At 35.3% G+C, this 27,601-nt stretch overlaps 2 protein-coding genes across 5 annotated transcripts in view; one reads left to right on the top strand and one right to left on the bottom strand.

The window, feature by feature from the left end:
• Positions 1 to 22,939, top strand: part of LOC117342788 (aminopeptidase NAALADL1-like) — a 58,708-nt gene extending 35,769 nt beyond the window's left edge. Inside the window, exons 4-12 of the mRNA XM_033905048.1 lie at positions 9,283 to 9,433; positions 10,140 to 10,277; positions 10,797 to 10,889; positions 14,642 to 14,847; positions 15,353 to 15,499; positions 15,861 to 16,031; positions 16,394 to 16,595; positions 17,249 to 17,408; positions 17,897 to 22,939. Coding sequence (XP_033760939.1) covers positions 9,283 to 9,433; positions 10,140 to 10,277; positions 10,797 to 10,889; positions 14,642 to 14,847; positions 15,353 to 15,499; positions 15,861 to 16,031; positions 16,394 to 16,595; positions 17,249 to 17,408; positions 17,897 to 18,065 — 1,437 coding nt within the window. The 3' untranslated portion in view covers positions 18,066 to 22,939. The remainder of the gene's footprint in view (positions 1 to 9,282; positions 9,434 to 10,139; positions 10,278 to 10,796; positions 10,890 to 14,641; positions 14,848 to 15,352; positions 15,500 to 15,860; positions 16,032 to 16,393; positions 16,596 to 17,248; positions 17,409 to 17,896) is intronic.
• Positions 22,940 to 23,954: 1,015 nt separating this feature from the next.
• Positions 23,955 to 27,601, bottom strand: part of LOC117342787 (cohesin subunit SA-1-like) — a 58,735-nt gene continuing 55,088 nt past the window's right edge. For 3 of the 4 annotated variants that reach the window (XM_033905044.1, XM_033905045.1, XM_033905043.1), the window contains 2 exons: positions 27,530 to 27,568; positions 23,955 to 25,641 (listed from right to left, as the gene is read on the bottom strand). In XM_033905044.1, the coding sequence (XP_033760935.1) occupies positions 25,615 to 25,641; positions 27,530 to 27,568 (66 nt within the window). In that variant the 3' untranslated portion in view covers positions 23,955 to 25,614. The remainder of the gene's footprint in view (positions 25,642 to 27,529; positions 27,569 to 27,601) is intronic. The other variant, XM_033905046.1, reaches the window with a different exon arrangement.

Below are 27,601 nucleotides of genomic sequence, written 5' to 3'. Positions count from 1 at the left end.
GAGAAATAATCTGCTTGATAAAAATATCACAAGTGATCACATGTATTCCTGTTGTATAACAGAACATACTGATATTTTATCAATACTCGTCAAATATATGTTATATTAAAAAAGATCCATTCAATACTCTTTCTTTACTTAACGGGATAAACGAAGGGCTTATTGCTGTATAAATATGGGATGTAAACTGAATGAGCCAGTCAGGAGAAATGTAAATATCATTTTTATGGACGGAGAGAAATTTATGTCTTATGCACCATAATCCGTTTAATTTTGAGCTAACTAGTGAACAAAAATTTCCCATCAAATTATCTGAAAGCACAACCTTGGAACCTTATGACAACTGATATTGTGACATTGCAGATTCCAACAAAATGCTTTCATGATGAAGCACAGCTCACACATTAGCATATATTTATAGTCTAAAATAAAAAAATGTTATACATAAAAATTATACAACTGGAAAGAAAACTGGACAAGAGAATTTATTTGATATACTGTGTATATCCACCGTAAACAGATTGAGGTGGGGATTAGCTGTGTATTCTTTTGAACTCCTGCTGGAGACAGTAATATAATCTGCCTGAGTTACAATTATCACGATGATGTTCATGTTGGTGTAGATTACACAAGAAACATATGTTTGATTCTGACATCCCTTTACTGTATTGTGTATATAGAGATACTATCAACTCTATTGTTTTTATGAAACTGGAATAATTCTCTGAAGGACACAGGTCGTAGGAAGACAGAAAATCTATCACAGGAAACATAAAAGATCAATGTTAACAGTTTATCAAATCGTTATGTAATGGGCGTGACATTTTGTTTCAGATCAATACACACAGTTATCTGACTTTATGTAAAACCAACATGTATATCATTGTACTATGTTACAGTATCCTATGGTATTTAACAGCATATCCTATATAGCTATAATATTAAATAGCTGTGTGAGTGATGGGGTAGCACCTGGGGGCCAAAGGTCAAACAGATCGGCATTATCACTGGAATTAATAGTGTTCTATGCTGGTAAGCCTTCCATGTTACAAACCTTGGAATCTGATAAACCTTACCAGGATATCTATTATGCTATAAAGAACAACAGTTGAACTCCCATTACAAAGTTTCTCAAATTTTTGTGATGTGAATGAAAAAAATTCCACCATTTTTCATTGTTCTGACATATTTTATTCTAATCTCAGAAATTTCACAATTCTTATCTCAGAAATTTCACAATTCTTATCTCAGAAATTTCACAATTCTTATCTCAGAAATTTCACAAAAAAATTTAAAAAATCAAATGTTGACTGAATACAAGATTTCTTTTAACCCACCACCATCAGATGGTTGGCTGTTCAAATCGCCCTGTGTCCGTAGTCCTTTGTCCGTCTGTTGTCCGTCTGTCCGTAAACAATCCTTGTTATCGCCATTTCTTGAAAAGTAACAAAGGGATATTCGTCCAACTTAATGTGTAGGTTCCCGTTTGTCCCGAGTTGTGCCATTTGAATTTATATTTTTGATCAGAAAATCAAAATGGCCGACAGACTGCCATCATGGATTTTGAGAATTGAAAATTGTTATCAATGTTTCTTGAAAAGTACTGGAGGGATGTTTCTGAAGCTTCACATGTAGGTTCTGTGTTCATGTTATCAGATTAGTAAGTGGGGGAAAAAAGAAAGAAGGGTAAAATAGAGAGAAGATTAGTCTGATGAGGAACCAATAAAGATCATTCAAAGCTGGGCGTCAAGTTCCCTCTGGGATCTCTTGTTTAATGCATACTTGAATTTTTAATGATAAAGATCTGTCTCCTTATAATCATAAGTCATTCATAGCTGTGGAGAGAGCCAGAATTTCAATTATTTTATTGTAATGGTGAAAAAAATTCAACATTATTCCTAAGAATTTAATTGTAGGTAAGTGTTTTCCCCCACCGTACTGTACAGTACTGTTTTACTGTAGGACATGTGTAGGAGACCCCACCGTACTGTACAGTACTTGAGAATCACCTGTTATATATTTACACTCCCCTCGAGCTGGGCGATATACTGTTGAGGTTTCTGGGATGTCGAATGTTCTGATGTCATCAATAATGTGCGTAAGTGGTCAATATTGACTTTTATTGACTGATCAGGTCTTACTTTTATATGAAATTGAATCCCCAGTGACAGGTGAATTTATAGTTTTATTACAGGACTAAAGCCTAACAATCTGGGAATACTGGGGTGGTACATGTCGGTATAGTTTGTGTCTAACAGTCTACCCAATACTGGGGTGGTACATGTCGGTATAGTTTGTGTCTAACAGTCTACCCAATACTGGGGCGGTACATGTCGGTATAGTTTGTGTCTAACAGTCTACCCAATACTGGGGCGGTACATGTCGGTATAGTTTGTGTCTAACAGTCTACCCAATACTGGGGTGGTACATGTCTACCCAATACTGGGGTGGTACATGTCGGTATAGTTTGTGTCTAACAGTCTACCCAATACTGGGGTGGTACATGTCGGTATAGTTTGTCTAACAGTCTACCCAATACTGGGGCGGTACATGTCGGTATACTTTGTGTCTAACAGTCTACCCAATACTGGGGTGGTACATGTCGGTATAGTTTGTGTCTAACAGTCTACCCAATACTGGGGCGGTACATGTCGGTATAGTTTGTGTCTAACAGTCTACCCAATACTGGGGTGGTACATGTCGGTATAGTTTGTGTCTAACAGTCTACCCAATACTGGGGTGGTACATGTCGGTATAGTTTGTCTAACAGTCTACCCAATACTGGGGTGGTACATGTCGGTATAGTTTGTGTCTAACAGTCTACCCAATACTGGGGTGGTACATGTCGGTATAGTTTGTCTAACAGTCTACCCAATACTGGGGCGGTACATGTCGGTATAGTTTGTGTCTAACAGTCTACCCAATACTGGGGTGGTACATGTCAGTATAGTTTGTCTAACAGTCTACCCAATACTGGGGCGGTACATGTCGGTATAGTTTGTGTCTAACAGTCTACCCAATACTGGGGTGGTACATGTCGGTATAGTTTGTGTCTAACAGTCTACCCAATACTGGTACATGGCGGTATAGTTTGTGTTACACCATTAACACCATACTTTCCCAGGGAAGAGATACTTAAGCACACTTAGTCCAATATTAGGAATCAATATGGAAGCGGTTTTTTGACAGGATTTCTATAAATAACTTTATACTAGAATCTGGAACAGGTAGTAGTTATTTGATGAATACAAATATGTTGCTTTCAAAATGTGGTGATGAGAAAGCTAAAAATAAATTGCTTTAATATTAATTTTTAACTTGATCATTTTCATGTTCAGATGAGTTTGGAACATAAATACTCAAAATTTTATAAACTCACATTTCTGTCATGAGTAGCATTTTGCACACAGAGGATTTCAATTACTTTGGCGATATGCAGAATTATTTTTTTCATGGTTAATTCAAAATCCAAAATGGCCGACATTCTTTAATTGATAAATTATAAGTAAATAGCATGAGCCCATGTAGCCATTGTTACTGTTATTCTGTGTCTGTATCACAATATGTACATCATATCTCGAGAATCCTTCAACAGATCAATATATTTCATATTGACATCACAGGAGTATCGTAACATCAAATACTTTACACGGTGAGGATTACACTTTGGTGCATTTCCCAATTTCATTCATAATTTCAAAATTCTGACTGAATCTGTCGGAAGCCGATCAGTATAAAACAGACTGCCTTAAGGTGGTTCCTCATAATGAGGCAACGAATACCTGGTAAAAGTCTGAGGAATCCTGATACTAGAACGTAAAGGTCGAGTGATATACTTCTGGTCAGGCAGCAATGACCATATCACTGCTATTTTAAATATTCCATAGTTATGCATCCTTACCGCTACAAGTTCTTTCTTATCAAATACTCGAGGTTAAAAGTCAGATTGGAAAATTAGTTTTTTGATGACATACATAAATTCATATCAAAGAAATGTTTCCAAAATATGGGGGTGGTTTTGTCAATTTGATTAAAAAATGTAATTCAGAATTGACGTACCATCACAAATTGTGAAGAAATTGATAATGATATTTATTATAGGTTATGACAACATAAACTGACAATAATTGTTGACTATTTAGTCAAGGTCGTTCTAATCTAGAATAATTACCGACTATTTACATGTAGTCAAGGTCGTTCTTATCAAGAATAATTACCGACTATTTAGTCAAGGTCGTAATCGTCGTTAGTGTGACCATTTCGTCAAGGTCATTGTAATCTACAATAGTGTGGAAGTCATCATGTTTTACATGTAAAATATATCCTAACTACATATTGAGGTTAAATTTACTATTCGATTTGTAGCTGGGGCCGCGGTGGCCGAGTGGTTAAGGTGTCCCGACACTTTATCACTAGCCCTCCACCTCTGGTTTGCGAGTTCGAAACCTACGTGGGGCAGTTGCCAGGTACTGACTGTAGGCCGGTGGTTTTTCTCCGGATACTCCGGCTTTCCTCCCGTGACCTCCTAAACCTGGCACGTCCTTAAATGACCCTGGCTGTTAATAGGACGTTAAACAAAAAACAAAAAACAAATTGTAGCAAGTTCAATTTTAAACTTGTTGACTGAATAAAAATGTTTATAGTCAGCCGGAACAATTTGAAATAATTATGTGTTTAATTTAGCTTTTATAAGTAATATTGTACAGATGTAGAAGATTTAGACTGAAATAGACTGGTTAAAAAACAATATACAAAAATGTATAATAGTTGTGATATTTACAGTAATGAGGCGAGATGATTGGTTACAATAGTACATTAGTCACTAAGTCCGATATCACACATTTCCAGACTTTTGGTGAAGTGATACATAGTATTGTATCTAGATGGACCATAATTAAGTCACTCAAAACGCCCATTATCACTCTGTCCTATAGCTCTTGTTTCATGTGGAATGGTAGGTTGTGTATAAGGCAATGATATAAAGTCATTCTTCACATAAAGTTATGTTGAATGTGATGTGGAACATCAGTATGGTTGGTTTAGTCAATTAACACCAGTGGGCGACCTATATAGCTATCTGGTGGCCGAACCAGTGGATGCTGAACCTCCGGATGAGATTGTTAACTTCCATTAACTATATAATACCCCGTCCTGGTTTTGACGACTTGCCCTAAAGCTGTTTCATCAGTCCTAATCATTCTGTATTTGTAATGAGGCGATATAATCATGGTACATTTAGCCAGGTAGTAATGTCCATACACCATGTCTGTAACACTGTAAATGACCCTTTAACGGGTATTTAATGGGTGTATACATCAAATCTGTCAAATTTCCAGGGTAGATTATAGAAATGATCTCTGTGTGGATATTTTCCTTTCATTTTGGTCACTTGTTACTTAGTGTGCATATGGAATTCGTGCTAGAGTTACCTCCCTTCGTGCTATTTAAGGGTTAACTGTAATATTTTTTTTATGTTATTGAGCAATAACACAAAAAACTGGGGTGTACTCTGAATAAACCGTAAAGCGGTTACATGAAAAGAGTACACCCCAGTTTTTTGTGTTATTGCTCAATAACATAAAAAAAAATATTACAGTTAACCTTTATAATTTAATTAACAACGATAAGAAACATTTTTATTAAGTTTAACATGTTTATTTTGCTCCAGATATTTAAAAACACATCGATAAATACAAAATCCCTTGAACAACGCTTACTCCACTGACGTCACAGTCATTATTTATGTTATGAGATGATAACATAATTTTTTGAGCCAATGAAAATGCTTGTTACAAGCAAAATTAAATTATATTACCTTACACATTAATAGGTATATAAGATTTCTGTAAAAGTTGAATATGAAAATATTTGTGTTAATATAATAATAGATGCTAAAGTTTATGATTTGCCTTGATTTGTTAAAATCATCATTATTTAATGACAAAAAAATCTGAGTGATGCTTCTTAATTAGCTTCGTCTTCTTTTGGAAAAGTGATACACATATAATGTGGCATACTTCCTTAATTACATTTCAGGATTTCTTTTTAATTTGTAGTTTACAGATTACCGTTTTCTATATTGAATTAATGTTAAGTGACTTCTTCACAGTTTCTAGACATGTGTTAGCAATCCCTGTCCGTCAAAGCCTAACATTAATCCAATGTACCCCAGCTAAATCTGTGAAGTAGTAAGCCAGGTAGGAAATCGATTTGTCTGTGGTACACTGGGTGTGCAAATCTCTGCCTTGTTGACCCGTCTATATAGGCTACCCTTGTCAGTCACCAGTAAGTATAGCCCTCCAGATAAGGGGCCATCTCTGTGGAAATTCTATACAGGGTTAATATAAATGCCAGACATTACCAGGGACATTTACCTTAGCCAGCCCAGCTGCTCTATACCAGACAATCTTTGGAGTATTCCTTCTATCATCTCGGGGGATAATTTCTATTGTATTAGAAGCCGGAGTTGAAGCACTCCTGGACTCTCACAGAGACTATTTCTGAAGGAAATCTTCAGCAGCATTGTTATGACCTGTAATTACATAGGCTGTTTACATTGATCAAAACACATCTCTGACATTGTTATGACCTGTAATTATACATAGGCTGTTTACATTGATCAAAACACATCTCTGACTTTTACCATTAGTGTGAAAGACAATTCTCCTAAGTCTTACTTTATGCAGTTAAGAAAAAAAACACTACTTGAGACCTTTGAAGAAATGAAAGGGCATGCAGCTTGTCCATTGCATTTAAATCATCTATATTTGACCCTTAGATATTTTTCTGTTTTGTCTTTTTGAAGTATTCTAATTAGCTCATTATCAAAATAACAATTATATTAATCATATAATTGATAATCAAGTTACATTTTGTGGTTGAGGCCCCCATCATTGTAAGTTGACAGTATCACCGTGTGACTATTTCCATCCTATATGTAACAGAGCGCATGATTAATTAAATTTAAATCACTACCTCCGCTAGGGATCGAACCCGGGACCTATGGCTTACTAGTCTTACGCTCAACCGATCGAGCTAAAGAGAAGATCTCTCTAGCCGAGCGGTATATTGCGGCTAGTATTTACCAGGGTTACATACTCCCCCTCCAGGAAAGAACTCGTCCTCGAGTTTCCAGGGGTAACAGCGATGCTTTCGCAAGCAGCGATGAGTATCATTCCCGAGTCCCCACGTTGGGCGCCAATGTAACAGAGCGCATGATTAATTAAATTTAAATCACTACCTCCGCTAGGGATCGAACCCGGGACCTATGGCTTACTAGTCTTACGCTCAACCGATCGAGCTAAAGAGAAGATCTCTCTAGCCGAGCGGTATATTGCGGCTAGTATTTACCAGGGTTACATATATATTATGACCTTAGCCATGGTGAAGACTTAAAACACTTAGACAGGTATAGTTGTTTTGCAGTAGACATAGTAAAGACTATGATTATACAACACGCCCCTGGTGTATATTTAAAACCCAGACTAGAAACCATGTATTATTTACTCCTCTGTACCAGAGGTTGATTAAAAACAAAAGAATATATGACTTTTTTCTAAGCTGGTGGTTGGTCCGCTTTTTTAACCTGGAGCCTAATGTTTACAAAAGTACACTAGAGTTCCATTAAAGGAAACAGAGATGAATCTTTCTATGTCAGGAATATAACATTAATACTATACTGATAGGGTTTCTTAAGTAATTAGTTTAACATGAAAAAAAAAAAAAAAAAAAAAACTCTTTGAAATGATTGAAAAGAATAAATTGGGTATTTCATTGGAAGATGTCAGAAATAAACTACCTGGTAGAGGCAAATTGTTTGAGGATAAATGAAATTCTGTTATTGTCAAATCAGGTTCTTGGAGATTCAATATTCTACAACAGTATACAGTATACGGTGCCCATGTCAGGTATATGGAAAAATGAAAATGTTACCCAGTGTCACAGTAAATTGCATATATTTTTGTCTCACCTGCAATGAAGTACTGAAGTGAGAATATGGTGGTACTTATCTGGTGGCTACCTCATTGTCAACATTTTACTTTAAAGTTTTGCGAGACTTATAATTACATGTATTTTTTGTGTAAATTCTCACTGTCCATATGATTACACGAAAACGTGAATCTGATGAAATGATATTTCTGAAAATCAATATAGATGGTCATCATATCAAAATCTAGGGTTGTCATTGGTTAACCTGTTGGCTTGTTAATAAATCAGAAGGTTACAAAAATCAATAATTGAATAATGAGACCTAAAATTATACAGGGAGCCAATGTATTGACCTGGATTTGAGCTACCAATTATTAATTGACTGGTAAGTGAACTGGTAATTAATTATGAAAAATACTGGGAAAACTCCCAAGATGTTAGGTTGCTTTTGTACAAAGTTAAGTCAACAAATTCAGTGATGCCACATTACATAATGTCTCAAGTTTGGATATCTTCCACAAAATATATTAACAAAATCATAATTCTCAATGAAATTTTAACGCGTGTAATTTCATGGAAATAATGTCAAATGTTTCATCGTTGTTGTCCAGATATCAAGTAAGGTTACATACATCCAGTGGTTTTCAAGAATGTGATGGACTTCTATGAAAGCATTCCATTAGAGAGGTATTAAAACAGCATGTCATGAACAGTACCTTATTCTATATATCCTTCCTACAACAATAGCGGGGGGCCGTGGTGGCCGAGTGGTTAAGGTGTCCCGACACTTTAACGCTAGCCCTCCACCTCTGGGTTGCGAGTTCGAAACCTACATGGGGCAGTTGCCAGGTACTGACTGTAGGCCGGTGGTTTTTCTCAGGGTACTCCGGCTTTGCTCCACCTCCAAACCTGGCACGTCCTTAAATGACCCTGGCTGTTAATAGGACGTTAAACAAAAAACAAACCAAACAAAAATACAACAATAGCGCACGAATGTAAAATGGTCGAATTGAATATTTCACTCTTCGCTATAGTATAGTTAATGGGGAAGCAACTCATTAAGAAAAAAGCCTCGGACTTGTACCTTGATTAAAAAATGCTCCTCCTGTGATAGAGGTGGAATGGGTATTATCTGGGTGGTCAGGTCACACACTGGTAACACATACAGTTGCATTTCACCAAATAGACCAGGGTCATAGATGAAAAGGTAATGATGTCACCAGGTGATTTTATTCGGGGTACACCGGTTTCCTGCCGAAGTCAAAGACCCCTAGCATGTTTCCAGTTGGGTTCACAAGAGTGATTAAAGTTATAAGTTTGACTTGTTAACATAAAGTTTATATTTAATTGCAGCTGTCCCTGGCCAAACAGTGGGGAGCTGTTGGTGTTGTACTTTATCTTGACCCCGCAGACCTGAGAGGGACTGAAGATAGAGTTATCTCCCCTGATGACGATCTTCAGAAATTCGTACCATATGCATCTGCTGGCGGAAAGATATACACAGGTAATTTAATTGTTTAGATTAACATTATTAAAGTGGATGTATTTAGATCATGATTATAGAAAATATCAGATACTACATGAGAAAAAAAAATAAGGAAATCTTGTGTAGAAGAAGACATAATGTATTTTTCTGCTGACACTTGGGTGTATGAAGTTAATCTTAATAAAAACAATATATATATATATAATAAATCTATGATAAAAGATTTGTTAACTGTTATCATGCACAAAGGATAAAAATGTATTTAATTTCTAAGTACAGCAATCAGTACTTCAATTGTATTACTGTAAAAGTGGAAATTTTCGCTTAGCCAGCTTCCAAAGTGTTCGCGGTGTGGATATTTTCGCGCCGTCAAGATATTTTTGCGCCAACTTGTATCTTTTATATTTAGTATTTTTATGTGTTAATATATTCGCGTGTGGAAATTTTCGCAGAGATTTACTGATAGCGAAATAAGCAAAAATTTCCACACCGCAAATATTTCCACTTTTATAGTAATTTAATGAAGTTTGAAAATTTCAAAACACCACTTGAATACATCTTCTGGAATTATGTGGCTTTCTGAGGCTGAGAAAAACAGATGTTTAGAAATAGATGAAATAGACTAAAATACTTCTATCGACCAGCTTTAGGTTCATCAATATAATTTACTATATATTCTGTGTAATCAGGGATGACATCTATTGTTGTATTTTTGTTTTGACAGCCAATCCAAATGGAGTTTCTATGGTGACAGCTCAGACTGTTTCTATGGAAACAGCGGCCCTTCTTTTGAGTTCTATGACTGGTCCCTCTGCCCCTGTGTCCTGGAATGGCAGACTGAACACTTCTTATCATATCCAAGGTAACCTTAAGATTATATTTTGAGATAATAACAGAGTAAAAATAATGTCTTACTGACAAATTGTTTCTGACATGTTTTAGTTTTCTGTTAAGATATATAGTGTTCACAAAGGATAAACAGCCTCGCAGGTGAGCAATTTGGACATGTAATGTTAAACAAGATTAGCAATTTATACCAGGCAAGTTAGAAAATTGTTACATAGTACACTGATCATTGCTGACAAATTGGCTGATCAGAAACACCAGGGATCAGCTGTAGTTTTATAGCCCATTTTATTGAGGTGGTGAACTAAAGTCAAAATTACGTCAAAACTGAACATACTGGAAATTCTTATATATGGCTCCTCAGATATTTATTTGGTATTCTGAATTTAAGTATAGTTTGTAATGTATATCTCTACTTGATGCAGTAATCAATAGACAGTGCAATATCTGTATATATATGGTACACATTTAAATAGTCAAAAGTATGATTTCAAAACAAGGGGGGTAACTCAAACTTCAATTTTCACTGTTCCAGGTCAGCACATGGTGAGACTCATCATCAACAACATAAAGAAGGTGGAGACCGTGCGAAATGTTGTAGGTGTTATTGAAGGAGACATAGAAGGAGGTAGGTGACTGTGTATAGGGATTTCACAGTGAGAAATGTTGTAGGTGTTATTGAAGGAGGTAGGTGACTGTATGTAGGGATTTCACAGTGAGAAATGTTGTAGGTGTTATTGAAGGAGACATAGAAGGAGGTAGGTGACTGTATAGGGATTTCACAGTGAGAAATGTTGTAGGTGTTATTGAAGGAGGCATAGAGGGAGGTAGGTGACTGTGTGTAGGGATTTCACAGTGAGAAATGTTGTAGGTGTTATTGAAGGAGGTAGGTGACTGTGTGTAGGGATTTCACAGTGAGAAATGTTGTAGGTGTTATTGAAGGAGACATAGAAGGAGGTAGGTGACTGTGTATAGGGATTTCACAGTGAGAAATGTTGTAGGTGTTATTGAAGGAGGTAGGTGACTGTGTATAGGGATTTCACAGTGAGAAATGTTGTAGGTGTTATTGAAGGAGGTAGGCGACTGTGTGTAGGGATTTCACAGTGAGAAATGTTGTAGGTGTTATTGAAGGAGGTAGGTGACTGTGTATAGGGATTTCACAGTGAGAAATGTTGTAGGTGTTATTGAAGGAGGTAGGTGACTGTGTATAGGGATTTCATAGTGAGAAATGTTGTAGGTGTTATTGAAAGAGACATAGAAGGAGGTAGGTGACTGTGTATAGGGATTTCACAGTGAGAAATGTTGTAGGTGTTATTGAAGGAGGTAGGTGACTGTGTATAGGGATTTCACAGTGAGAAATGTTGTAGGTGTTATTGAAGGAGACAGAAGGAGGTAGGTGACTGTGTATAGGGATTTCACAGTGAGAAATGTTGTAGGTGTTATTGAAGGAGACATAGAAGGAGGTAGGTGACTGTGTATAGGGATTTCACAGTGAGAAATGTTGTAGGTGTTATTGAAGGAGACAGAAGGAGGTAGGTGACTGTGTATAGGGATTTCACAGTGAGAAATGTTGTAGGTGTTATTGAAGGAGACATAGAAGGAGGTAGGTGACTGTATGTAGGGATTTCACAGTGAGAAATGTTGTAGGTGTTATTGAAGGAGGTAGGTAACTGTGTATAGGGATTTCACAGTGAGAAATGTTGTAGGTGTTATTGAAGGAGACATAGAGGGAGGTAGGTGACTGTGTATAGGGATTTCACATTGAGAAATGTTGTAGGTGTTATTAAAGGAGACATAGAAGGAGGTAGGTGACTGTGTATAGGGATTTCACAGTGAGAAATGTTGTAGGTGTTATTGAAGGAGACATAGAAGGAGGTAGGTGACTGTGTATAGGGATTTCACAGTGAGAGCTGTTGTAGGTGTTATTGAAGGAGGTAGGTAACTGTGTATAGGGATTTCACAGTGAGAAATGTTGTAGGTGTTATTGAAGGAGGTAGGTAACTGTGTATAGGGATTTCACAGTCAGAAATGTTGTAGGTGTTATTGAAGGAGACATAGAAGGAGGTAGGTGACTGTGTATAGGGATTTCACAGTGAGAAATGTTGTAGGTGTTATTGAAGGAGACATAGAGGGAGGTAGGTGACTGTGTATAGGGATTTCACAGTGAGAAATGTTGTAGGTGTTATTGAAGGAGACATAGAAGGAGGTAGGTAACTGTGTATAGGGATTTCACAGTGAGAAATGTTGTAGGTGTTATTGAAGGAGACATAGATGGAGGTAGGTGACTGTGTATAGGGATTTCACAGTGAGAAATGTTGTAGGTGTTATTGAAGGAGACATAGAAGGAGGTAGGTGACTGTGTATAGGGATTTCACAGTGAGAAATGTTGTAGGTGTTATTGAAGGAGACATAGATGGAGGTAGGTGACTGTGTATAGGGATTTCACAGTGAGAAATGTTGTAGTGTTATTGAAGGAGGTAGGTGACTGTGTGTAGGGATTTCACAGTGAGAAATGTTGTAGGTGTTATTGAAGGAGGTAGGTAACTGTGTATAGGGATTTCACAGTCAGAAATGTTGTAGGTGTTATTGAAGGAGACATAGAAGGAGGTAGGTGACTGTGTATAGGGATTTCACAGTGAGAAATGTTGTAGGTGTTATTGAAGGAGACATAGAGGGAGGTAGGTGACTGTGTATAGGGATTTCACAGTGAAAAATGTTGTAGGTGTTATTGAAGGAGACATAGAGGGAGGTAGGTAACTGTGTATAGGGATTTCACAGTGAGAAATGTTGTAGGTGTTATTGAAGGAGACATAGAAGGAGGTAGGTAACTGTGTATAGGGATTTCACAGTGAGAAATGTTGTAGGTGTTATTGAAGGAGACATAGATGGAGGTAGGTGACTGTGTATAGGGATTTCACAGTGAGAAATGTTGTAGGTGTTATTGAAGGAGGTAGGTGACTGTGTATAGGGATTTCACAGTGAGAAATGTTGATGGTGTTATTGAAGGAGGTAGGTGACTGTGTATAGGAATTTCACAGTGAGAAATGTTGATGGTGTTATTGAAGGAGGTAGGTGACTGTGTATAGGGATTTCACAGTGAGAAATGTGAGAAAAAACAACTCGGACTCGGATATTTTGCAATTTTAATTAATAACTCAGGCCTGCGGCCTTCGTTATTAATTTAATTGCAAAATATCCTCGTCCTCGTTGTATATCCTGCAACAATACACGATTCATCGTTAATTATTTCTTAAACAACATGGGATGTAAATAGTATGAAGAAACTTGCATAGATTAGACAGGATATCATAATGTACAGGTGTCAGATAAGACAGGATATCATAATGTACAGGTGTCAGATTAGACAGGATGTCAGATAAGATAGGATGTCAGATAAGACAGGTGTCAGATAAGACAGGATGTCAGATTAGACAGGTGTCAGATAAGACAGGATGTCAGATTAGACAGGTGACAGATTAGACAGGTGTCAGATAAGACATGCGTCATATAAGACAGGATGTCAGATTAGACAGGTGTCAGATAAGACAGGATATCAGATTAGACAGGTGTCAGATAAGACATGTGTCAGATTAGACAGATGTCAGACAAGACATGATGTCAGATTAGACAGGTGTCAGATAAGACAGGATGTCAGATTAGACAGGTGTCAGATTAGACAGATGTCAGATAAGACAGGATGTCATAATGTAAATGTTTGAGATTAGACAGGTGTCAGATTAGACAAGTGTCAGATAAGACATGTGTCAGATTAGACAGGTGTCAGATAAGACATGTGTCAGATAAGACAGGATGTCAGATTAGACAGGTGTCAGATAAGACAGGTGTCAGATAAAACAGGATGTCAGATAAGACAGGTGTCAGATAAGACAGGATGTCAGATTAGACAGGTGTCAGATAAGACAGGATGTCAGATAAGACAGGTGTCAGATAAGACAGGTGTCAGATAAGACAGGATGTCAGATTAGACATGTGTCAGATAAGACAGGATGTCATAATGTAAATGTTTGAGATTAGAGAAGATGTCAGAATGTACAGGTGTGAGATTAGACAGGTTGTCAGAATGTACAGATGTGAGATTAGACAGGATGTCAGAATGTACAGGTGTCAGATTAAACAGGTTTCACTTTGGTTCCATCAATGCTATATCAATAACATGAGTTAGGGTTTCATCAGATAACTGTTGTCTTATACTGGCTGGAGGAATGGATACATATTGGTATAGTTTGTTCAAATATCAGTTTATAGTTTGATGAATTGTTTACATAATTGTTTTCTTATACGTTTTGACTCATTTACATATACACTTTATTACAATTATGTTTCATGTACAACGTGTCAGTAATCTTTTTCTGTTCCTAGACCGTAACATCATGGTTGGAGCTTCAAGGGCTGATGGGTTACAGACAGACTTTGATGTCTCCATGGGAACCATCAATTTGTTGCAGTTGGCTCGAAGTATGGCATCTATACGACGCCTGGAAAAATGGCTACCTCGACGAGGCGTCAAGTTTTATTCCTGGGGAGGAACCCAGTATTCTCACACTGGCATTCAAGAATTTCTTAAGGTACTGTTTAATTTTGTTTTTTTTTTTGTCAGTTTTGTTGAGTTATTCCATAAAATGATTATTAAACATTGAAAAGTAAAGTATTAATGAATTATCAGGTTGTCATATAAAAATGGTTTAAAAGAGGACTTACAACAATGATTGTAACTAAAGGGGATCGAGACCTTGACATTGTCTATTTTGGGGATATCTGGTCACACTTGTATCAATTTTTGTCTCTCGCCTTACTTAAACTATTTACTGTACTGACGAAGTGAGACAGGCAAGAAATCTAATTACACATAATTCTTGTTTTATTTGTTGATCATTTTGTAAAATTTAACTTTTGAGGAAAAGAATCATACTGAAAATCCTCAAACTGTAGAATGGAAAGTACTAAATTTATATTGTTTACGGTTACCGTAGTAACTTCTCATTTAAAAGTCTCCTGTCATTCAACATAATGCATTATTTCTCAGAACTAAATTAGATTATCTTTATCAATTCCTTGTTATATTCTTTGCAGGCGAATCACGTCATTGTACAGACCAAGGCCGTAGCCTATATTGACCTTGACCTTTACATGCAGCAACGCGATCGTCTACACACGCCCAGCATGGATGTGACCACAAGTCGTCTGTTGTCACACTTGGTTGAAAAAGTCTCCAACATAGTAAGATCTTTATGTTATCCCTTTATACTTATAGGTGGTCGTTATATTTGTTAGCATGTCAAATTAAAGTTTACATTAAGATTATACTAATAATTAATATACTGTATAGATTACACTGAGATTTTACGAACAGAATACTTTATAGATTCCATACCAAATCAGACATAAAAATGTACTGAGTCACAACACCCGAGTGTCTGACCATGTGAGCTACTCGGGTTTCTTTCCACAACAAAACTCCTCATACACTTCCGTTGGGGCCAATGGAGCACGAGGGATTAATATAAGTTGCTATCGGTTGTTTCACAATTTTTCTAAAATAAATAAAGTTGACATTTTTCTATACTTTTTGTCTATACAGGTACCTAATGCTGCTATGTCGGAGCTGTCTATCAAAGACAGCCTGTCCTTGACTGTCAATCATTACAGAAAGTGTGTCAGTGCCACAGACTACCACCATGGAAGCAAGGATTCTCTGTTCTTCTTCCAGGAACTAGGAATCCCAGTTTTTAAGGCTGGATTTGATCTCCCTGTAAGTTAATCATGGGATGGAGATCAACCTATACCTAACCTGTAGTTTTATAAGTAAAGAGAGCTATCAGTTGATAATCAAATGTGTTGGCTGAACATACGTGTGATGCAATTTTTGTTTATTTTTCAATTCTTTTATAGACATACTTGCATCTCTATAAATATCAAACTGTACAATATGAATGATAGAAATAATTTATAAGATCCCATTTTTAAGGTCAATTATAACAAATTTCCCTCAAGTATTAATTATGTAAAAATCATATTTAAGATTGCTCAAAAATCAAATAAAATTGAAAGCTGTTTAAGGTATTTTAAATTAAAGCTGGTATCAGTGAATTTCTATTTGTTTCTTTGTTTCAGAGTGCTATGGTAAACAACGGTTCACTACATGATCAGGAACACCATTACCGCTATCATTTGGCAGCAGCTAGAGTTATGGCCCTTGTAATACTTAACTTGGTAGACGACAATATCCTGCCACTAGATGTCTCTGCCCTTGCATCGTCCATTGATGAGGCTTTGATACAGACAGCAGACATTCCAGACATAAATGAACTTATAGGTAATATAGTGTTAACTTGTAAAGAGGGGACAAAAGAAAGGAGGGGTAGATATCGAGTCACACGCCACCATGCAGCCCAAAGGTTTTATAATGAATTTCCCAGCGAAATTTGTACACTTGATTATGATTATCTCCCCCTATTTTGGGACTGATCAAGGTTTGTCTCTCTGAAGTCTTAATTTTACCCGTCATCAAAATCTGAGGGTTCCATTCTCAATGTTTTGTCTGCACTTAGCTGAACCTGCTATACCTCTCGTTTGGAGATTGGTATCTAGAAAAAAATGAAAAACTAGTTATTTTTACAATTATCAGATAATAGTGTTAAGATCAAAACCCTGGAATTTTAAGTAATAGACATATACTGTTGTATTATGTAGTTATTACCTTAAACTTGTATATCCTATCACCTCTCCAGGTAAATCAACACTTGTGAAGATACTCCTATAACATAAGAGGCCGCTGGTCGGCTCTTTTTCTATCGGATATTATTTTGCCGACTGCGACCTCTTATTTCCGAAGCACTAATTCTTTGATGCAGTTTCCGCCCGAAATCCGGCGCCTGTCAAAAGTATCTCGCCGTGTAAAACCTCTAACATTGTTGGAGTATTGTGAAGAATGAAGTTTATCTAAATATTGATGATCTTTGTTCACAGATAAATTATTGACCTCATCGGACATTCTGGTCACCACAGGGAAGGCCTTTGAGGTTTATATAGACTCTCTAGGACCGAGCAAAGTTCCCCTAGAGGCACGTAGAGTTAACGATGCTCTCATGATGCTGGAGAAGGCCTTCATCTCTCCTGTTATACACAGGTAATAATACAACTAATATCGACTAATTAATCAAATATCAGCTTTGAAAAAACTGAGTTCTGAAATATAAAGGACGATCAATTGTTTATATGGATAGAGGTAATGAGAATGACACACCAAAGTCAGCTGTTCTTGTCTTAAGCTGTAAAACTATAAAAAGTCTTGTTAATTGTCATATAACCAATACCTCGGGTCAAAATTTTCTTATAACTACATTTTTCTCCTATGTTTTTTTTTTAAATAGGAAGACATAACAAATAGAAACATGTAATAAAACGTACATGTTGGTGTGCCTTTTTTATTTTTAAGTCTACCAGAAATTTTGCCACAAGAAGATTTATGATCAAATTATTACATTATTTTCAAAGAGTTACCTCCCTTCCATACAGATTAAAACAACCCTGATGTACATTAGTCCATCACTGATTATATTGTGTACAACTGACTGAATTTTTCAGGCATTTTCTGATTTTTTTTTTCTTTTTCAGAAATAGTGCCAGTGTATTATATGAGATTGACGACCGTGGTCAACTGACGGTCATCAAAGAAATGGCCGCACTGTCCACGTCTACAAATGACTGGTCAAACTTTCACTGTTTACTGGATACATTCTCTAATGCATTAAAACAGAGTATTAGTATCTTACAGTTAAGTTAGTACTGACCAGTGGTGAGTGGCTGGAGTACGGTCAGTATTAAACGTATTCTTCATACAGCTGAGTTATAGACGAGTCTCCACACCAGTGGTTAGGAAACATTGAATTCATCTCATACATAAGTATACCTGCTGCTTTTGACGTTTGACCTTTGGTCATTAAACATGTGAAAATGGCGGATGCGCCCTGCAGCTTACCTGGGTAGTGACATTCTGGCCATCAGTCTTCAAGAAACATGGACTTCATGGTATCATTGATATATTTGGTGAAGAAACATCGACTGTGTGGTATATATTTATTGAAAACACATCCAAAAAAGTTTTAATTGACCAATGGTCAAGATACATGGTCCGCAGTGTTAAGTGAGGATACGCTACAAGCTTTTAAGTAGTGATGTGACCATAGATCAGTTTGGCATTCCAATAAGTAAGAGGTGGCCCAGAGTATTGTTAGAATTCTGGGGAATGTCCAGTTGTAAGATTTACTCACTGATCCATTCAAATGATATCATACAACTGTAAACTAGACAGAAAATATCCAGAAAATATCCAGCCGTCCGTGGTGTGAAGTCAGTGATAATGACTTTATCAAATGTGGTCAAAAAAACTGTTCATTGGGAAACTTTTGCCTCACAAGTTTTTCTTATGTTCCCAACAAGTTATAACTTGTATCCAATAAAAGTTGGGCAAAGTTTGACCCATGAAGCTGAAATTTACACTGAAAAAAAAAAATACAGAAGTTTTATGCAAGGATGAAAAAAACAGCTGGGCGTATGTTTCCTTGTACACAATATTGGTAGGTTAATTTCCTTTAGGTCGAGATGCACTAGTCCATGATCTCAGAAACTCCATGTAGAGTATTTATTCACTATGGGCCAGCTTGTGGTGTTGTAAATCATTGGTATGTCATTACTGAAGTATTTATCTTTGCCAAAATGTGTATAAGGAATTGTATTTTGTCTTTAAACCCATGTTACCTGTATTTTGTCTTTACACCATCAAAGAAAACATGGCCATGTTACCTGTATTTTGTCATTTAACCATCAAAGAAAACAAGGCTATGTTACCTGTATTTTGTCTTTACACCATCTTTTTTTGTCATTAAGTTTGTAACTAAAAATCCAAGTGTTTATTATCTACAAAATCAAAACCAATGCATTTTTGTACAGGGAGATAGGCCATGTAATATAAAATGTATTGATTTTTGATTAAAGTCAACTTATGAGAAAAATTGAAGCAATAAGTTTGTAAATGTGTATAGAATGTGAGCTACAATTATCCTGTTGAAGTCATACTTTCTAGTGGGAAGTGCAATTTTGTATGTTAGAGATTTGTATGGTAGGTCTAAATGTGTGTTTTTTTGTTCCAGTTAGAGGTCAAAATGATAATAAGTTCTGACTTCTTATAGAAACTTCAGAAATTTTTTTTACAATCTGAAAGAGAAAATTTTGTCAATAATGCAAAGTGTCAAATATACTATTTCCTAGATCTGATCGGTGTAGAATTAATTGATTTTCTTAAAGTATGAACAAATCAAGTTTAATTGCATTTGATCTGATGAAAATGTTAAAAAAAAAAAAAATAATTTAATTTTTAAATTTTTAAATTTTTCCTTTTAAGGCTCCGTGACTATAGCTATTAGCTATTTACACATCTTGAATTTTAATCTCAAAATGAAAACAAAAAGTTTCACAGGTAGATAAGTTAAATACTCTCAAATTAAAATTTGTTTTTCTTATTACATATTTCATTAGGTTTTTCATTTCAGATCATAGAATAGATGGTAATTGTGTGTAATTGTTCAAAATTTGATTCCTACCAATTTAAACGAATTCAAATCTAGTCAGATTCGCTAGTTAATTATTATGGATACATGTTGTGTATAAATATTATTTTGATTTATAAATACTGAAAGTTGTAAATAGCTTTAAATATTCTGCATTGTATTTAAGTTCAAATGATCTGAATTTCTGATAAGTAGGTAGATCCAGGTTGTTTACATGTCTTTGTTTTGTAGTATTTTTACATAAATGTAAATATGTTAGATTGTAGTTTATTGAATACATGACCAAAAGAGGAGGGAAACAGATTCGCAAGAATTAAATTTCCCACACTTCTTTCAGATTTCTTAATTGTAAAATTGATTTTTTTTTATTTACTTTTGAAAGATTCTACATATTGCTTGATTCTTTGTATTTTTTCTTCCTTTGAATTCGTTTTCTTAAAAGTGCCTGAATAATGTACCATTTTTTGTTTATAATGTTGAACTTAAATCAAAATGCGCAAAATTTTAAGTGCTGGTATTATAACCAATAATTTCTAGTTAACTTATATCCAGTCTGTTACTTTTGTCCTCAGGTTTTCTACTGTGGTAGTTCCTACCACTCCAAACCTTTAAGTGGTCAATATTGTTACACATTTAAGAACAATACTCAGGTCATGGATACTGACATAATAATGTGTAACAGACTAGGTTTGACTGGCTAGCGTTCAAATCATGCATTATTACAAATATCTTTTTTCCTTTAGAATTATCTTATTTTTGCTGCGTTGTATATCCTAAAAAACACTCTTTATTCTTCAGCTCACCTAGTCCAAGAGGCTAGTATCTATATTAACTTAAACCAACGCTACGACCGTTAAGTCCAAAATGCGACAGTGGATTTTGACAAAATTTGGTCCGCGAGTCATCTTTGGTTGAACTTGTTGTAATATACAAAGAGTGACTCGGGCTTGATTATCTGGTGAAGTGTCCTCAATATTGTATAGATGGATGGTTCAACTCTCCTCCAACTCCTGGAGACAGATTGACAGGGCTCAAATAGGGGAATAAAAATTGGATACTAGTTGCAAGTATTGGTCAAAAATTTTAGTTTGAGAAAGTTGAAGTATGAATGCATGCATAATATTGAAAACTGATGTTTCCTTGGGATAAATACACAAATGTGTACTGTCATTTCCTATGTATTGCTCGCAACCTATATTATTTAAAACATTAAAAATGCCTTCTGCGGGCTATCTGATAAAATGTTTTCCTAATTACACAAAGTGCGGGCTATATGGTACTTGTCGGATCCACGTTAACTTCTTGTTTTTTTTATGGTGTACTGTACCAGGCGCCAATATTGCTGTTTTACGTCTGAAATATGAATGATACATTTACCTGTTGGTGGACATATTAAGTAAATATGTTTATTAACACTGTTCATGTATCAAAGCAACACAGGCCAGTTTGTGTAAACTGTGAGAGCTAAACATAATAAAGCGAGGGATTTCCCTAAACTGGTACTTCGTAGCAGATAATTCGTGGGCAACCTACCGGAGCAGGCCATCTGCAGATTATAAATTACAAAACCACATTATTTTGGGTTATGCCTGCAATCTTAGTGGGCAGTACACAGGAAATGATAGTCCCTTCAGATGTTCTTTTATAGATAATATCCAAAAGATCTGTAGAAATTATAACATGTTTTATATAGATAATATCCAAAAGATCTGTAGAAATTAAAACATGTTTTATAGTCCAAAGATCTGTAGAAATTATAACGTGTTTTAAGTGAATCTGTAATGAGGTATGTTATAAAAGATATGTGTAATCATGTTTTTTTTAGAATGGAGTGCATGTTCAACGAGAATGAAATGACTTGCATGTCATCATCACATCTTTAGAAGTGTTTTCTAAAAGTCATATTAATTTTCAATTTTCATTTAAGTGTTGTTGGAAGTAGGCACTCTAAATAATGTTTAAGATTTCAGTTCATTTCATGCTAACACCATAATCATCATCACCATCATCATGCTATCATTAACCATCACCATCTGTCATCGAACATCATTATAAAATCCATCAGTGGCAAAGATGACCTGTAGAATTTTTGCATTTATTGTCTAGTTTTATTTCATACTCTTCCATAATGAGATGTCATTCTGAATTCCAGATTTGATTATATTTAATTGCCCCCCCCCCCCCCCCCCAAATTTATATGAAAATGTCACCCCAACCACCCCCAATTTACATATAAAAAATGTTGTTCCCCCCCTCCCCAAGTTAGATAAAAATGCCCCCCTCCCATTTAAGATGTTTCCCCCCACAATTGAGGTAGGATAGAATACCCCCCTCCCCCCCCAAAATCAAGATAAATATTGTTAAACCAATACACTGCCATCTCCTCATTGTTGCATTAAACAAGCTCAAGAGATTTTCTATCATAGTCTTGTTTGTACCTATTTATCCAGTTCTTTTTTTTACCAATATTCAAACTGTTTTCTTAGAAATGAAATATTGTCTCTTTAACAGAATGTCAATGAAATCTCACTTTATCCGGCCACTTAAACTAGCTAGATCAGCACTTTGTGTCAGTCCCCAAAATTGACCAGAGGGAGGGACGACCAACAGGTGGCTGGAATAGGGAGGCTTGACTGTTAAGATGCAGTAATTAATATATTCATAAGTGAGAATGTGAATTTTTTGTGCATTCCCTCCAGTCCTTGTCTGTAAGGCTGGTGATGTATGTAAATAGGATTTGTACTCAATTGAGTATTGATAGGCATCTGTCTCATTGGTGAATGATAATGATAATTTTGGTAAAATTGTTACAATTTTGGAGGTTATCAATAATATCATTCACCTACAATAATCAGTAGAAATTACAAAATCATTATCTTTAAATATGGCACTCTTTGGTCTGGTGTTTGAAAACTGTAGAAAAATATTATAATTCAGCTAAATCTATTTCACATTATGAGAAAATGTATTGGATATCTACTGTGAGGGTGTATAGCTTACACTTAATGTATGCTAGTTTGATCTCCTTGACATCCAGTGTATTATGTTATTTGCTCATTAAAAAACAAATTAAAACAATTGAAAGGATGAAGAGTATTTGTTTTTAATTTAACAGACTATTATCCTACAACTATCCGAGCTGTTACAAGGATATAAAACAGCAAATTGGCTTTTAAATTAAGGGTGATTCACAAGTTTTCAGTGCAACTGCTGAAGTTCACCCTTCTTTCCGAGACAAATAGTATAGCTTACACATTTATTGTCAGTGTTGTGAAGACAAAGATGTGCTACCAGGTGGATGATGGAAAAGGCAATGTCTTCATTAAGTGGAAGTTGGTAGCTTCATTAATTTCAATCTGTAGTATATTATTATCTTGAGGTTATTTTTTGTTACATGAATATATAAAGGGAGGTAACTATTTCAAATCGTGTGTAGGTAAATTACAATAACTTCACATTACAACATATTTGCTGTCATGTATCTGATAATTTGTGTCTTAATCTGATAAGCTTCGATAGAAGAGAACGGTTTCATTAAGTAAAAGTGAGATAGGTGGATAGGATATTTTTGAGATAAATATACTAAGGGAGGTAACTCTATTTCAAATGGTGTGTGTGTAGGTAAGATTACCGTAAGTTGTGTATAATGTTTCAATTGGAAAGCTTCGATAGAAGGGAACGGTTTCAATGAAAAGTGAAATAGCTGGAAAGGATATTTTGAGAGATAAATATACTATGGGAGGTAACTCTATTACAAATGGTGTGTGTAGATAACAACCTATAACAGAACTTGTAACTGTAAAACACAACAGCGTTGCTTTTATTTTTCACATTACAATAAATTTTATTCAAACATCTCAAGAAAAGATTCAATCATAAACCACTAATGCATCTAACATTCATACACACATTTAAAACAATATTTTATGCAACATCAATCAAAGCATTTCCTGGTAATAAAAAAATTAAAATAAATAAATTATCTCCCCTTAATTGACAGCCACATTAATCAAGACAATTTGAAGCACATAATTCGTGAAAGGCTCAAAACCAGAATAAAAAATGTCAGTATATTAAATGGAAAATTAAATTTAAGGTCTGTTTTCCATGTTTTGGTAATAGATTTACATAAACAAAGTTTAAGTTTCATAACAAGAACAGGAACAACCTGACATTGTAGTGCCACACAGCACCGAGATAAATATATTTTATTCAACAACATAATTACAAGACACCATGATAAACAAAGTTACACAATAACAATGACTAGATTTTATCTGAACGGATCTGTATCGAATGTAAAACAGTTTCACACACAAAAACATCAACACAATACTATTACTGAACTGGAGGACATGACATGGAGGATGTTTATAACACATTCAATAATATTGTACAAATTATGTAACTTCTGAAAGCATTAACCAACATAATGTACATGTAAACCTTACAAGTATTGTATTATACAATTTCTATAACCAAGGGGATTAGATTCTATGAAAAACATAATTCAATCCCTTTATCAAAGAAATACTGTAATACATGTATAATTCTGTCAAATGTAAAGCTACCATACAAGGAAAGCCAGCACAGGATCCAAAGGAGTTACCTGGTACCTAGGTATATATTTTTTTCTATACAAAGGGACTTGTGTCATTTTCCCATTATATATTCAAAATTCATCTCCGATAGTGAAGATTTTATCTGATTTTCAGTAATGGATTATCTTGGGACACTGACCCATATTAACTATTATTAAAGCTTCTCGGTGTTGATATGTAGTAGCTATTTATCAATTAAGTAGAAAAAAAATATTGAGGTTTTGTACGACAGAATTCACTGGTATTTTACAGAAACTTAAGGATCTTGTGAGTTGCTACTGGTCGCCCCAACAGAGTCTTTTCTATATTTCACTTATTTGACCAGTGGCAGCACTGGCTTGAAAACCTTCGGCGTGACATGAATGTTCATATTTTTATCAACTAATCAAAATGCTTCTTATTAATGAACCTCTTCTTTGTCTGGAAAATAGAATGGTATACTAAGATGCTGCGCCTATGTGTCAACATGGCATGTTATCCGACATCTTGCCAAACAAACCAAAAAAACATATAAAACAATGTTTCTGATTGGTCAGATTTTCTGTTGCCCTTTTTCTACAAAACCAAAGAGATTACTGGATTTGGGTCATGAATAATTCATGAATACGAGACTTTTGTGCCAGTGCCCCCACAGGATCAATTAGAGCGATTCAAAAACAGATCACATGGGAAGTAACCATGCACTGGTCTAAGCTTTCGCTGCTTTATTTTCTTCACATTGAAATCTCATCAAATAATCTAAAGCTGTTTACCTCACATTGGAACCTCACAGTAAAGTTCAGATATAATTTCAGGATAATTTCATTGTTAGTTCAGTTTCTGACCAGATAAGATTTCAAGGGACTCCCACAAATCAGTCATTTAGAGGACCAAAGTCAGTAGATCAACATCGACCATGTTCTGGTGATGACATTTACTGTTGTGTGTTTAATAGTTCAGTTGGACCAAGTTTTCCCTGTAAATGTTCCAGAAAGCAATGAATGTCTGTATACTTAACAGACAAGATAATGACAATTACGGTCCCCAACAAATATACATCCATTTCCATAGATGTCTATCATTAAACCATTGTTCCGAGTTTCCTATTGTTATTCCACAGAACCCGGCTGATATTTGGGTTTGGACCATTAACAGTCAATGCTGCCTTCATCATGCCATCGTTTCTTCAAAATCCTGGGTGGCTCATGTCAGACTGAGAAAACAAACAGGTAAAAATCAGGGGAAGAAACAAGTCAAGCTCTCAAATTAATATATACCTCCATTAATAATTTTCTCTAGCTTCTCTATCAAAGATTTATTTAGAGGAAGAAACAAGTCAAGCTCTCAAATTAATATATACCGCCATTAATAATTTTCTCTAGCTTCTCTATCAAAGATTTATTTAGAGGAAGAAACAAGTCAAGCTCTCAAATTAACGTATACCTCCATTAATAATTTTCTCTAGCTTCTCTATCAAAGATTTATTTAGAGGAAGAAACAAGTCAAGCTCTCAAATTAACGTATACCTCCATTAATAATTTTCGCTAGCTTCTCTATCAAAGATTTATTTAGAGGAAGAAACAAGTCAAGCTCTCAAATTAATATATACCTCCATTAATAATTTTCTCTAGCTTCTCTATCAAAGATTTATTTAGAGGAAGAAACAAGTCAAGCTCTCAAATTAACGTATACCTCCATTAATAATTTTCTCTAGCTTCTCTATCAAAGATTTATTTAGAGGAAGAAACAAGTCAAGCTCTCAAATTAATATATACCTCCATTAATAATTTTCTCTAGCTTCTCTATCAAAGATAAATCAAATTTAAACAAAACAATGCTCCAAACAATAAATTTTAAATTCCTCTCTAAGAATTGTATTTTTGAAATCAAATTATTACTAGAATGTCATGACCTAATCTGTTTGTAGAACTACATCGAAGGAGTAATAGCTGATCAGGCTTAAATGTTTTCATCTTCCTCAGAATCTAGGATCTAAACATGTAACTCCAGCTGGTGATTTTCAAACCTCAACAATGAAAGTATAATAAATGATGAGAGGTTTACAATATGTTCACAAACTTGCTTAATACCACAAACATAGACACAATGAGCAACCTAAACCTGACAGAGAAATGGACTTTAAACTCCAAGGTCCAGAAGTCTAAATGCTACATGAATTCTATAAAAAAAATATTTGTACACACAAAACTGCAAAACAGTACAATCATGCAGGTTTACAACTTTTTTTAGTCAAAAGAAATAGCTTAGGAACCAGCTAATTAATATCAATTCACTTTGTCACTTAAGTAAATCACACTTTCTTATATATTATAAATTAATAAACACAATGTAATTTCATTTTGATAGGTTTGTAATTTAAATGACCACTCCGAGTTGATTTCTTTTACAAGCATGGTTCATATCTACCCTAGTTTCTTCTGTAAGATGAATGACAGTTGTTTTAAGGTATAGAGAAATCATCATAAGTTTGAAGTACAAATTAGGGTAAAATCAAGTCATTTTTCTCACAATGGATGCCGATAACTAGAACACTGACAGGTCAGAAAGGATCTGCCAAGTGGCTATATATCCTCCATAATCATCAATAAGCCATTTTCCCACATCGCCGAGGTTGAAGTTTAGTGCCATGAACATGCAAGCACTTTCAATAAGAAAGCACTGTATGAAGTTGGAGTTCAATCAGCCCAAAGCAAAATCATGCTATCGCAGGGAAACTGGTTTTCTATTTATAGTAACAGTGACCTTTGACCTTTCAAACTGTAAATCAATTCTAAGCAAGCACTTTAAGTGTGGAAGTACTGAAAGAATTTTAGCAGGCACACTGTATAAAGTTTGAGTTTGATCAGCCAAAGGAAACTTTCACGAATATAAGAATGCTGGCTGACGGACGGACGGACGGACGGATATGGTGATTACTATAAATCACCTGCACCTAATAAAATCATAATTGGTATGCTAACAATGCATGCATATTATCACTGGTCACGGATTACTCAAGCATACATATACTATCCCCATGCAGTGGTGAGATAATCATGGGAAGCATAAACACCAGATTATCTATGGGTCATGCTTGTTACCTGAGCCATTTGTTGAGGAATTGCTGGAGTCTGTTGCTGCTGTAATGTTGAAAGTATTTACCTGATTTATAA

Source organism: Pecten maximus, chromosome 14 (genome assembly GCF_902652985.1).
Source record: "Pecten maximus chromosome 14, xPecMax1.1, whole genome shotgun sequence".
Lineage (NCBI taxonomy): Eukaryota > Metazoa > Mollusca > Bivalvia > Pectinida > Pectinidae > Pecten > Pecten maximus.
This window is presented reverse-complemented; position numbering and strand designations above follow the sequence as displayed.